Raw genomic sequence first — 13,166 nt, forward strand, 5'->3', positions numbered from 1 at the left:
CAGATTCCCGACATTGCGGATGTAACGTTGGGCGGAATTGTGAAGAGCGGCATGGGAGGAGTAATCTGGGCGGGCGAGCGACAATGTCTGGCGATGGATCCATCCGGCGGCCCCGTCATTCCACGACTTGTTCATTATCTCTTTTAAAAATCTCCTGACGGCCTCGTTTCCTTTCCTTTTCTTTTTCTTTTTTATTTCGGGCGACGGCAAGGCGTCCGGGGCGAGTCCTGCAGGATCAGTCAAGCGTTGTCTTTCCATGAATTTGGACTGGAACATGCGATGAACAAAGCCTCATGCATTGTTTCGGTGAACGGGTGCTCGGAGATGCACATTCCAACGTTCTTCTCCTCGTGGCAGCGCCAGGGGTGTGGAGTGGTCTACGTGTATTAATTCTGGCCTGACTTTCCTCGTTGATATTTACTTTTTTTCCTTTGCTGCTGGTTGCCTCACCCCCCGACACGAAAAGTAAGGCAGAAAAGAGGATTGCGAGATTCTCTGGGGGAAAAATTTGCTACTACGAAAAATAATTACCTAGATAGAGAAAATGAAGGCTTCACAGCCACAATGCCCTTTGAAAGAAGCCACTTTTGCCCTTTGAAGAAAAGAAACAAAACTACCATTAAATACGTACCTCAAATCGTCGATCTACCATCATCTATCGTGCCTGCCTGCCTGCCTGCCTGTCTGTCTGTCGTCGTTCAGCCTTCCGTCGAAGATTATGCATGCATGCAGTCATGCAAGCATGCAAGTTGCCCTTCCGCATGGGAGGGCAGGCCAAAAAAAAAAAAAAAAAAGCAAAAACGTGATAAGAGATGAGGATGAGGATACATGGCCACGGAAATTGCTCCGATGGTGTGGCTTCTTTCTTCCGAGAAAGCCTCATGGCACCATGATCATACAACAAGCATGTACTGTATATGCTGTACCAAGATGGGATTGGGTTTTGTGCGTGTAAGTGGGATGTGTCATGTAGTGTAATGTAATGTAGCCTCCGGTGTCAGCCTCGCGGCGATGGGTCGATGTTTCGCGGTCATGTCATGGGGAAGATGTGTATGTACTGTACTGTACTGCATACTGTATGCAGTGTGAATATCCCGCTCACTCATGTCTGGGTAGTCTGTACGAGTCAGTATGACTGAAACGCGTAGGTATATTGAATTTATGGTTTATTGTTTTCTGGGACAATAGAATGTGGAGTTTGTGCATCATCAGGGAAAAGCAGGAATGAAGTGAGATGATACGTTGATTATGTAGGCAACAGAGCATCACGGAGAGAGGTGAGGTGAGGTGGGAAGTAGGCCAGTATATTTGCAATGCTACAATCAATCTGATGTGTGCATATCCCAGCTACTCTGATCCCAACTGCAATCGCAACTCGTGTCCCACCAACTTTTGGGTTTCAATGTTGTGGAGAACCCCGTTTTATATGACAGGACCATCTTTTTGCTGCAATTTCAAATACCAGGAAACACCAATCGAGTCTCTCTGATGAGACCAGACCCAGCGATAGAATGCCATGCCAACCAAGTATGGTGTGAAACTCCTGCCGAACGGAGTAATGGCAATCGCTCTAAAATAGATGGAAAATGACCCTCAACGCCTGATGTGATGCAACCAATCCCAACCGCAAACCCATGCATGCAAACCCAACCCCGATTTGAATTCCCAGTAATTCAACGAATTCCATAAACGCCCACGCAATGGTATTTTGACGAAATCCACTCGAAGCATATGATGATATCAATCTAAGTCTTCACCTTCGCAGCCGGTGTAGACGTGCCATTTACAACTGGAGTTGCTGATGTACTGGCGCCATCTGCCACTGCTGTCTCAGGGTTCGTGATCTTCTTATACATGGCGATCAATCTTTGTCCAGCCAAGGGTTTGCCCTCAACTGGGGGCCAAAATCCGGCAACATATTCCCTATAGAGCAATTAGCAAGCATAAGTGACACATTTATATAGGAGCAACCTACCAGAATTGGTCCTCTAAAGCATTCCCTTCTTCCTTGGTGAGATCATTGATGAAGTTGCCGAGTGTTACCAGCTCTACCTTCATCAAATTCGCCCTCTCTTTCCTCGATGTGATTTTGTCCTTAGTGGCAGACTGTATTCGCTTGAGACTGTCCTTCACCGGCCGGAAAATGACACGCAGCATGGAATCTTGTTGATGAGTCGATTTTGAATGGCCATTCTCCGACTTGTGATTCTTTGAATGCGGACGATCATCATCAGGTGCGCTATGTTTTCTCTTCAGGTCAGGCTTAGGAGTGGAACGTTCCGGACCGGCACGACTGTGGCTATCTGCACGATCTCGTTCTCGGTCTCGACTGCGATGTTCAGGTTGGCGGTGGTGCTTCTTCACTGGTGGAGCCGGCGAAGCGGACACAGACCCTCGAGTCTCTGATCGTCGATGGCCATTCGTTCGTTCGTGCTTCTTGTTGTTCCTGTGATGATTCTCGACAGCACGCTTGGCTGCTTGGTTGTCAGAATACTTTGCCTTCAGGACAGAGAGAAGATAGTCAGCTCGTCGAACAAGATGAACAGCTCCTGGAGCTTTAGCAACTTTCTCATTCCCATTGTTGCGCTCCTCCTTCTTGTCTACTCGGTGCTCTTCCAGGAAGAACTTTTCCTTGAGACCAAGATCCGGGTCGTCCCTGATCTGCACCCAAGCACCATAGCCGTGCCTATGAATACCGACGAGTAGCATGCCATCCTCTTTAGCACCCCATTCACAAGAGTAGTGGGCGGCTTTTGATGCGTCAGGTACACGAAAGTTCTTGAACTCGGAAGCTGACGGAATGATCTCCTTTAACATTCTCATCTCACCGGGGCGCTCGATGATAGTCTCAGCATTGAGACGCTTGACACCGAGGAAGTCGAAGAGAACAGCTTTTTTGTCTTTCTTCGTCAGAGGCTTATTCGTTTCGCGTTCGAGAGCCTCAATCCTCTCATTGTCGGCCTTGAGAAGTTTTTCACTTTCGTCGGTGATAGCTCGAATGGCAGAACGAAGAATTTCGATATTCCGGCCTACGAGACGAGCATCCTTGATCAATTCTTCCTTGCGTTCATCGAGAGACCCATAACGGAAATATGCCCGGAAGAGATTCCTAGCTTCCTTCTCGTTCAATTCCCGGTTAGGATCGGCACGATTCGCCTGTGCTTCTCTTTTTTCGTCGAGCTCGTCTTGCTTAGCTTGGTCTCGTTCTCGCTTCTTAGCAAGACGCTGCTCTCTTTCGATCTCCGCAGTGTTTCTCATGGCAGCCTTACGGGGGGCATTCTCTTCGACGACTCTGGCAAGGTATTCTTCATGAGCCCGTTTTTCCTCTTCGGCCTTGATTCCTGCGAGTTGATCTTTAGGAATGATGTCGTCCCATTCAAGATCGATCTTGACATCAGTATACTCGAAGCTCCTGAGGAAGTCCTCTCCACCATCAGCAACCATGCCCTCGGGAACTTCAGTCTTATGTTCTTCAGCATTCTCAAGGACTGAATCGATGTCGAGTTCTTCGAGCTTCTTTTGATTTCCAGACTGTTCGAACATCTTTTGCCCTCGTCGCTTGAGAATCCTCGAGATGTCCTCAGACGACTTTGGATCGTCGATCTTACCAGCCTTAACTGCCTTTTCGCGAAGCTCTTTCTTCTCCTTGTCAGTGACGCCTCTTTGAATGGTGATGAATTCTAGCATGAGTTTGTTACGTGCACGCTCCAAAACCTCTTCCTCTACAGTCTCCTTAGAGACAAGTCGATATATACTGACGGGCTTCTTCTGGCCAATGCGGTGGGCACGAGCCATGGCTTGAAGATCGGCTTGAGGATTCCAGTCAGAATCGAATATGATGACGGTATCTGCCGTCATCAAGTTGATACCGAGACCTCCCGCACGAGTAGAGAGCAGGAAGCAGAAGTCATTGCTATCTTCAGCGTTGAAATGATCTATGGCCATGCGGCGAGGACCAGCAGCAACAGTGCCATCAAGACGTTGGAATTGATACCCACGAAGCTGGAGATAGTCACCAAGGATGTCCAACATCTTCACCATCTGGCTAAAGATCAGGACACGATGATTGTCTCTCTTCAATTTAGTGAGGAGCTGGTCAAGAAGCATCATCTTTCCACTGCTTGCAATCAAGCCTTTAAGTTGGTCTTCTCGTCGCTCGCTTCCTTTCAGTATCTTCTCTTCAGCATTCGGAAACATGTATGGGTGATTGCTAGCTTTCTTCAATTCCATCATGATGTTGAGAAGAGATTGCTTTTGGCCTTTGGAGCCTTCGTTGAGAGCAGCATAGTTTCGAGTGAGGATGTTCTTATAGTAGTCCAACTGAACATCGGAAAGCTCGACTCTGATGATCTTCTCACTCTTTGGTGGCAAATCGTTTTCGACCTTTTGCTTTGTACGACGAAGAATGTATGGCTGAATTTTGTTGGTGAGTGCGGCAATCTTTTCTCCGGCCGCTTCCTCAGTCAGGTCCATGTTCTCCTCAATATCCAATTCACCAGGCATAAGGAAGTCCATCAATGCCGACAGCTCTCCTAGAGTATTCTGAACTGGAGTGCCAGTGATCAACAGTCGACTTGGAGCCTTGAAATCGAGCAACTTCTGATATAGCTGAGACTCCCGATTCTTGAGACGATGGGCTTCGTCGACCGCCATGAATTGCCACTTGATTTGAGCCAAGAACGTTGCGTCAGTGAGAATGTACTCGTAAGAGGTTAGGAGCACGTTAAACTTTGGTCGCTTGACATTTCCATCGACAAGCAGTTCGTATTCACGAATGATGCTCCTGGAAGCCTCTTTACCATTGTAGATGATATAGTTGATATCAGGAGCCCAGTGATCGAATGTGTCAGCCCAGGCAGGAATAGTAGTCAAAGGAACTACAACGAGGAAAGGGCCCTCTTGCCGTCTATCATGACGGAGCCAATTCATAAATGCCACCGTTTGTACAGTCTTGCCCAAGCCCATCTCATCTGCAAGGATGACATTCTTGTTCTTGGTCCAGTTGTAAGCCAGGAAATTTAGACCCTTGATTTGGAAGTCTCGAAGTTGGCCATTTTTGATGTACGAAGGCTGTTCTCGAATGAACACGTGAGGGCCGCGGGAGTTGGGATTAGACTCCTTGTTGTCCGAGGATAGAGTCCGCGAGCTTCGATCCAGGAAGCGGTCTATTGCATCTTGACTGAGTTCACTCACAAGTGAGGCAACCTCCCAGGTGCAAGACTCATAGTAGAGACCTTTCCACTTCACGAAGTATTCGGTCTCATCTTCTCCATCTCGAGTGCCAATGACTCTCTCGACCTTCGTATAGTCAATGAGAGCATCTGCATCACGCTCGCGATCCAACATCCACTTCTCTTTCTCTTCGGGAGGGATATCATCACCACGTGCCATGTATATATCTTCTTGCACTATCTTCCTGAAGTAGTTCTCGAGTCGACGGAAGCCTCGCATACCCGTCAATGAAGTCGTAGTCTCCCAGGTGGCATGATAGTGGGACTTGCCCTGCCACTTTATATAGTATTCGAAGTCATCTCGAGTAGGATCGTCCGTCTTCATATCTTTGCCTTGCTTCAATCGATGCTTCAGGACAACATCGATATAGGGGGTGGTATCCTCAGTCTCGCCAGCCCAGTAGTTGGGAGTCATCATTTCTGATTCGTCCTCAAACTCTGCCTCACTCTCTTGGTATGCTCCAGCAGTGACTTGGGCAGCTCTTCGACTATTCCATCGCTTCTCCTGGTATGCTGGGGCGAGGTTGCCAGATTCGAGTTGGCGGCGACGATGCTTCTTGGTCAGAGTTCGGGCTCGAGAACCACCATATGTATCAGTGTCATCAGAATCGGAATCGGAGACTGATCGAAGGACAGGCGTATCGCGTTTTGATGCTTCACACGAATGATTAATTAGGGGCGACGGCGAGGTGAGGGGATGATACATACAAGGCTGTGACGGCTCCTGCTTTCTTCGTTTTGTCCTATGAGCTGGCACGACATCACTTTCCGAGTCATCATTATCGTCATCAGATTCAATCTGCTTGAATTAGTACAGACTCTGTATACACGATAGCTACTTGGGGAACAAGCTTCGACGTACGATAGGTCGATGTTGGACTTCACGGGCCTAAGAGCAGATGTCAGCATGGCAGTCCCAATGAGAAATGCCTCTAGACGACGTACACTTCTCCGCAGACCGTATAACTCTGGATTGGCTCTCATATGCTCCTCCTCGAGATCTAGCTTCCGCTTGGTAGGACGGCGAGACTCGGTGGATGATGAGCTCTGTTCTCGTCTGCCATTCGTGACCGGTGCAGGACTGTCCTCTTCCATATCGAAGTCTGCGTCTTCAGACTGATCCTGAGCTTCAGCATCGGAAGAATCGGAAGCTTCAGTATCTTGAGCTCCTTGAGCTCCAAATTCGGACTGGTGGTTTGAGGCCGGCGAGGCTTCGTCGTCGACATTGGGAATGGACAATTCGCTGTCATCGCTCTCGTAGGGTGCGTCGTCTTTCGTGAGGATTATGGTATCGGTGGTTCCATTCAGACCCGGAAGTGAAGAGGCTGTGTCCAACAATGTCATTCTTGTTGGTGGTGGGGCTATATACGACGATGTTAGCAGTCTGGTCTAGAAGCTCAAAGTCTCTGCCACGATGCCAATTCCAATGTTGATATGAGGGCGTAGAGCAGAGATAGGCGATCTCGAAGCACCCAAGACCGCATGCTAGGGGTCGTCAGGAACTGTCTGACTGCTGCTGGCGCATGTCTAGATGGATGAGAGTGATGGAAGGCTTGATGCTGATATCGGAGCGATTGAAGGTGAGGTGAGGTTTAGGGCTCTGCAGAATTTGTCGGAAATCCTCTCACAGAGTTCTATGAGACGAGAGGGCATAGCAAGTCGATTGTATAGTCTTCCAAGCCGACATGCTCGAGAAATATTGGTCGGTATATCGATGATCGTGAAGCAGGCAGAATAGCAGCAGCGGAACAGTCCCTTGGACTTTTCCGTGTGGAAAAATATGAGGAGAACGAGAAGAACACTTACAAGCCATCTTGACCTGGCTTCCCTTGAATTCCCCCACAAAATTAAGGTGTTTGTTGAAGTAAAGAAATGTGGTGTTGCATACAGGTAGAATAGTGCGGAGGAAGACAGAGGCTCTTCATCGAATGTACTTTTGGCGCGGGCTACTGTAAGCGACACATTTCTACGGTATGCAATAGCGCCGTGAAGTCACTTCCTAACCACAGTCCATTGTGAATGGACAAGTGCAGAGAACTAATGTGAATTCTAGAATACGCTACTCGTAGAGCCCATTTAGGACTTCAGTGTATGGCCATGGAATATTGGACGACGAATTGTTTGCAGAACGGGTCACTCATGCCTCTCGCTATTTGAAAGGGGGGCCTCCGCTGGGGAATATTGCAGACACGTGCACTCTCGGGCTTCATCTGGGACCTCTATCTATGTACACTCTGTAGCTGATACCACCATATTTTGTTCTTTGTGCGATAGTATCAGAGACGTGTTCTCTTACCAGAGCTGTAGATGCTTTATTACATTCACGCAAATCTGATAGACGCAGGCAGAGGTAAGTGAAATTAATTTGGTACCGATGGCACTAAAGTTAGCCGGTGCCGAACCAATCGCACGGATTGTATTCACAAATCCGTCATTTTTTCCCACGTAGGTCATTGTTCAACTCCAAAACAATACGCAGTCTCGGTCTGCCACCAAAACATCTCCGTCTCTGCAGCTCTAGGAGCGCCAGGTACAAACCATGTCTGACAAACTCACCCGTATTGCGATCATAAGCACAGATAAGGTCCGTATGACTTGCCTTTCACCTGCCTAACAACCCCGCCAACTACCCCGCTGTCACTCAGATTTTGGGCTAACAAACGTCTTCAATTATAGTGCAAGCCGAAGGTATATTATTCCAATTCCAAGAGAACGTGGTCGCGCTAAACAATCGAAGAAATGCAGACAAGAATGCAAGAAATCTTGCCCAGTGGTTAGGAGCGGACGTCTCTGTATCGAGGTCACACCCGAGTCCAAGATCGCCTTCATCTCCGAGAGTCTGTGTATTGGTTGTGGTATCTGCCCAAAGAAGTGCCCCTTCGGAGCTATCAACATCATCAATCTGCCAACCAACCTCGAATCGCATGTCACGCATCGATACTCCGCGAACAGCTTCAAGCTTCATCGCCTTCCTACACCTCGTCCTGGACAAGTCTTGGGTTTGGTCGGGTCCAACGGTATTGGCAAGAGTACTGCTTTGAAGATTCTTAGCGGAAAGTTGAAGCCCAACTTGGGAAGATACGAAACCCCTCCGGACTGGCAAGATGTCATCAAGTACTTCCGAGGTTCTGAGCTGCAGAGTCAGTTTCGTCAACCTGCATAAGACATTTTGCAGCTAACGGTGTCGCAGACTATTTCACCAAAATCCTTGAGGATGATCTCAAGGCCATTGTCAAGCCTCAATACGTTGACCGTATCCCTAAGGCGATTCGAGGGCCTGACAAGACTGTACGAACCCTCATCGAGGCGAATGCATCTATGGACAATTTGGAGGAAGTTTTGGACGTTCTTGGTATGACCCTACAGATATAAATCACAAACCTGGCTAACAAGTCTTCCCTAGAACTGAAACATATCATGGATCGAGATGTCAATCTTCTTTCCGGAGGTGAACTTCAACGATTTGCTATCGGCACTGTCTGCGTGCAACAGGCTGATGTGTATGTCTCCGTACTTGCTCGGGTACTGCTCATACTAACGAATGTTACAGCTACATGTTCGATGAGCCTTCATCTTATTTGGATGTCAAGCAACGTTTGAGTGCCGCGAAGGTCATTCGGTCTCTGCTACGACCCGACGATTATGTCATTTGTGTCGAGCACGATTTGTCCGTACTCGACTACCTTTCTGACTTCATCTGCGTTCTCTACGGTAGACCTGCTGTGTATGGTGTAGTTACATTACCGGCCTCTGTCCGAGAAGGCATCAACATCTTCCTTGACGGCAACATTCCCACTGAAAATCTTCGCTTCAGAGAGGAATCATTGACCTTCCGTATCGCAGAGGCTGCTGACGAGTTTATGGTTGACCGGACTCGTGCCTTCAAGTACCCATCTATGGAAAAGACTCTTGGAGAATTTCATCTCGGTATCGAATCTGGCGACTTCACCGATTCCGAGATCATCGTCATGATGGGTGAAAACGGTACTGGAAAAACCACCTTCTGCAAACTCCTCGCTGGAGCTTTGAACCCAGATGGCAACCAGAAGGTTCCAGGCATGAAAGTCAGCATGAAGCCCCAGAAGATCACACCGAAGTTTGAGGGTACAGTTCGACAGCTTTTCTTCAAGAAGATCAAGACAGCATTCCTGCTCCCTCAATTCCAGACAGACGTTGTCAAGCCCTTGAAGCTCGAGGAATTCATTGATCAAGAGGTCAAGACCTTGTCTGGTGGTGAGTTACAGCGTGTAGCCATCGTGCTCGCATTGGGATTGCCCGCCGACATCTACCTCATCGACGAGCCCTCCGCTTACCTTGACTCCGAACAACGTATTATCGCCGCACGTGTCATCAAGCGTTTCATTATGCATTCCAAGAAGACTGCTTTCATTGTCGAGCACGATTTCATCATGGCCACCTATCTCGCTGATCGTGTCATCGTCTTTGATGGCGAGCCAGGAATCGACGCTCGTGCCAATGCTCCCGAATCATTGCTCACTGGTTGCAACAAGTTCTTGAAGAACCTCGATGTCACTTTCCGCCGTGACCCAACCAACTACAGACCTCGCATCAACAAGCTCAATTCTCAACTAGACCAAGAGCAGAAATTGGGGGGCAATTATTTCTTCTTGGAAGAGGATAAGGCGGCTACGGCCGCCCCTCCTAGTTGAAAAGGGCACTCATGATAAATCAAACGGCTCGGTAAATAATGCATTTTCAGGCGTTTCAGGAAAAGCATTAGGGAATAGGCATAAAGGATCGGGCGGGGATTTGAGCGAGGAAATGACTTTGAATGATGACGAAGAACCCGGCGGCTAACAACGGCGACGGCAGCTTGCTCCCTGTTGTCTGGTCCTACTCACGATTGCTGCTCTTTCTTTTGTTTCCGTACATAACAGCATATCTGGTAGATTGAGGGACAATGGGTCAAGTGAGCAGCTGCCGTCTGGTGCATTTGGCATCAAGATTTGGACTTATATAGTTCACGAAGGGTGTGGTATTGATTACATACATACACATTGATGAATGATTTTCATTATTAGGAATTCATGCTCAAGGGAAATCGAGATGATATGGCTCGTTAGGAGAGACAGATACACACCGATGAATCCTCAAATTGAAATCCACTGCTCGCTTTCCATCACATCTTCGCTTCCAAGTGTTCAAAATCTCTGCTTGCCATGGTCATCATGCCAAGAAACGTTTATGGTGTTTCGATACGTACTAAATTGACGTCTTGGCAGATAACCACATTATCTCTGGTCTACTCTTCTTCAATTTCACCTTCCTCGCTTCCAGAATGAACGGCCGGTTCTTCCTTTGGTGGTAAAACAGCTGCTGGGGGAGTCCTAGTCCTATGATGGCGTTCACGGGGCGGGGAGCGCTCACGAGGTGATTCTCTTCTAGATCGCTAATTTATGTTAGTGCAGGATACATGGAAAGAAAGATAAATGAATTAGAGCTAACCTTTATGATCCTCGTACTTCCTGCACTCTCAACATCGCTGTCAGCTCTCCGACGTCTGCTGCCACCGCTGGGTCTTTCGTCACCATATGGCAACTCATCAATGCTGCCTCTGGGGTCACCTCGTCTGCGATAGAGCTTCTCTCTTTCATTCTCTCTATCACGTCTCTCCCGGTCATAGTGGCTGACGGCTTCCTCACGACGGCTCCGGTGAGGTCTGTCTAGATCTCGATCATCGCGGTCTCTGTCGCGGTCCCCTCGAGCATCTCTACGGCCCGGCGAAAGTAATGTCTCAGCGACGCTGGACTTTCGATAGTTCTTCTCTCGGTCGGCAATCGCCTTGCGTCGATCTGCTTCGTATGCATCTGGTTCTGGGCTGCGGCTCGACCTAGTGTGACGTCCACCAGTTCTATGTGGTCTCTCACCTCTGTCTCTATCACGGTGATTCGGTCTATCGACTGATGCTCTCTCACGACGTTTAAGCCTGTCTTTCTCGGCGTCTTCTTCCTTCTCCTTCAGTCGCCGAATGACCTTATCGAAAGCCGAGCGTCGGAATTCTTCTGTGGATACAGCAGTGTACTCTTCAGACTTCTCGATACGAGGCCTGATTTTCTCGTAAGTATCTTCAATCCGAATGGGAGGCTCAAGGTGTTTAATATAGGACCTGAGAGCATCAATAGCTCGGCGTTGCTGGCGCTCAGCTTGGTGCTTGTCATCTTCATTGCGTCGGGACACTTTCTCATGCAGCTGTAATTATTAGCTCTTGATTTCGGACAGACATATACAGGTTCTTACCCGCTCAAATATTAGTGCAAGCGCATCTCGATCAATGTTAGCAGTCCGTCGATCATTCTGCATCAAGGCAAGGAACTCCTCAAAACTAGTCTTCTGCTGGATCTCAAACCGCTTGTCCTGTTATTCGTTAGCATAGTCATAATAAAGAGAGTGAGAACCATACATCAAGGACGTCCAAGACATCATTCCGTGTGCTCCGTAGAGAACGCTCTTCCTCCTCAACCATATCCCAAAACAAATCCAGCGGTGTGGAACCCGATTGGCCAAGCATTGACTTGTATCTGTCGTCTTCCACAATTAAGGGATGGATTTGGCTCCACTTAGTACCTGCCTTGATCTTATTGCCCGTCTTGAGCTCTTGTAACAGAGCCAAGAACCGATCTCGATTTTGGCGTTCTCGCCTGGACTTCTGGTTTTTCTGCTGTTGTCGAGCATCATTGAAGGTCTTTTCCAATGATTTGATATGATTTTCGAAGGCAGTCAACATGTCAGATTTGGTGAGTGACTTAAATTTCTGATCACCTTGAAAGCGTTGATTGGACTGGATTATACCTTGTGCCTCAGACCAACGTGTATACGGTTCCAAATCAAGGCTCTTCAAAATTTCCACTAGATCATCCATAGCAGCTCTGCGTGTCACCACTTCTCGTTCGATATAGGCTTTCTTAAGCTCAATGATGTAGTCTTCAAACAGCTGGCGGCGCTCGTCGTCGTCGTTTGAGGAACGGAAAATGGCCTCGGCGGCAATAATGGGTCGGGCTGTCCTCCATCGAGTGTAGTGTTTGATCTCTGGGTGGCTTCTCAGCATAGTAGCAAAATCTTTGCGCAACTTCTCAATCCTTTCCTTCGCGCGATCTTTCTCCTGGATGCGGACCTCAACAGCATACTTCTCAAATGCAGCTTTTCGGTCTTTGGGGTCCTTCAGTGCTCGGTATTGCGGGTCTTTGATGATCGCGCGCATAGTCTGTTCCCATGTCCAGTTTGGGTCGACATTATTTCGGCGCAAGAGCTTCAAAAATGCTGCTTCAGCCTCTTCAAACGTAGAGTATTCGGGATCAGTATTTGCTGGCACAAAAACTTGAGCACGGCTGCCATTAGCATCATTTCCATAAGCAATTTGGCGAGCTTCTCCAAGGGGCTCTCTGTCTCGAGGTTGGTCGAATTGTGAGGCGCCGAAACCACCACCTGCAACGAAGGTAGGTGCCCTGTGAACCATCAGTAGCTATTCATACCGTGTCCCAAAGTGTATACATACGCTGCGACAGGTGTAGGCGTTGGTGTTTCCTTGGCAAGAGCCTCTTTGAGGACCTCTGGCATTTCCCAAACACTTTGCTTGCTTTCTGTATTATACCAATATTTCCTTCCACCTTCTGCCGTGTATTCCTTCCATGGCTGATTTGCAAGAGCTCGCTGCAGTAGAGATTTAGCATATGGTGAATTTGAGAGTCCTGCAAAAACGTACTTCAGCTGCTGTCATTAACTCATCGGGCTTTGTCCATTGTGTGGCTTTGGTGATGGTATTGTAATAGTAGACACGACCATCTGCGTTGCGCGCCTCCGACCATAAAGCCGGTGCAGCAGCATGGCCATTCATTCCGTTCATGACATTCATGGTGGACGTTGCTTGCTGAGATCGCAATCTGAAGTTGAGGATAGGAAGTCAATCGCGAAAGATAA

General features: G+C 48.2%; 3 protein-coding genes across 3 annotated transcripts; 1 reads left to right on the forward strand and 2 right to left on the reverse strand.

Annotated features, from left to right (window-relative positions):
- Positions 1–1,250: 1,250 nt before the first annotated feature.
- Positions 1,251–7,132, reverse strand: LY89DRAFT_682069 (uncharacterized protein). Its single transcript, XM_018214433.1, has 6 exons — positions 7,038–7,132; positions 6,177–6,592; positions 6,094–6,120; positions 5,940–6,030; positions 1,976–5,885; positions 1,251–1,923 (listed from the first exon to the last, which is right to left on the reverse strand). The coding sequence occupies exons 1-6, from the start codon at positions 7,042–7,044 to the stop codon at positions 1,746–1,748; spliced, it is 4,629 nt and encodes a 1,542-aa protein (XP_018074668.1). The 5' UTR covers positions 7,045–7,132; the 3' UTR covers positions 1,251–1,745.
- Positions 7,133–8,781: 1,649 nt separating this feature from the next.
- Positions 8,782–10,171, forward strand: LY89DRAFT_440274 (putative ATP-binding cassette sub-family E member 1). The gene has a single exon (XM_018207533.1). It carries the CDS (start codon positions 8,786–8,788, stop codon positions 9,899–9,901), a length of 1,116 nt encoding a protein of 371 aa, XP_018074669.1. The 5' UTR covers positions 8,782–8,785; the 3' UTR covers positions 9,902–10,171.
- Positions 10,016–13,146, reverse strand: LY89DRAFT_639737 (formin binding protein-like protein). The gene is made up of 6 exons (XM_018211633.1): positions 12,952–13,146; positions 12,745–12,899; positions 11,653–12,694; positions 11,490–11,606; positions 10,698–11,441; positions 10,016–10,641 (listed from the first exon to the last, which is right to left on the reverse strand). Exons 1-6 carry the CDS (start codon positions 13,099–13,101, stop codon positions 10,495–10,497), a joined length of 2,355 nt encoding a protein of 784 aa, XP_018074670.1. The 5' UTR covers positions 13,102–13,146; the 3' UTR covers positions 10,016–10,494.
- Positions 13,147–13,166: the final 20 nt, after the last annotated feature.

Source organism: Mollisia scopiformis (genome assembly GCF_001500285.1).
Source record: "Mollisia scopiformis unplaced genomic scaffold LY89scaffold_6, whole genome shotgun sequence".
NCBI lineage: Eukaryota > Fungi > Ascomycota > Leotiomycetes > Helotiales > Mollisiaceae > Mollisia > Mollisia scopiformis.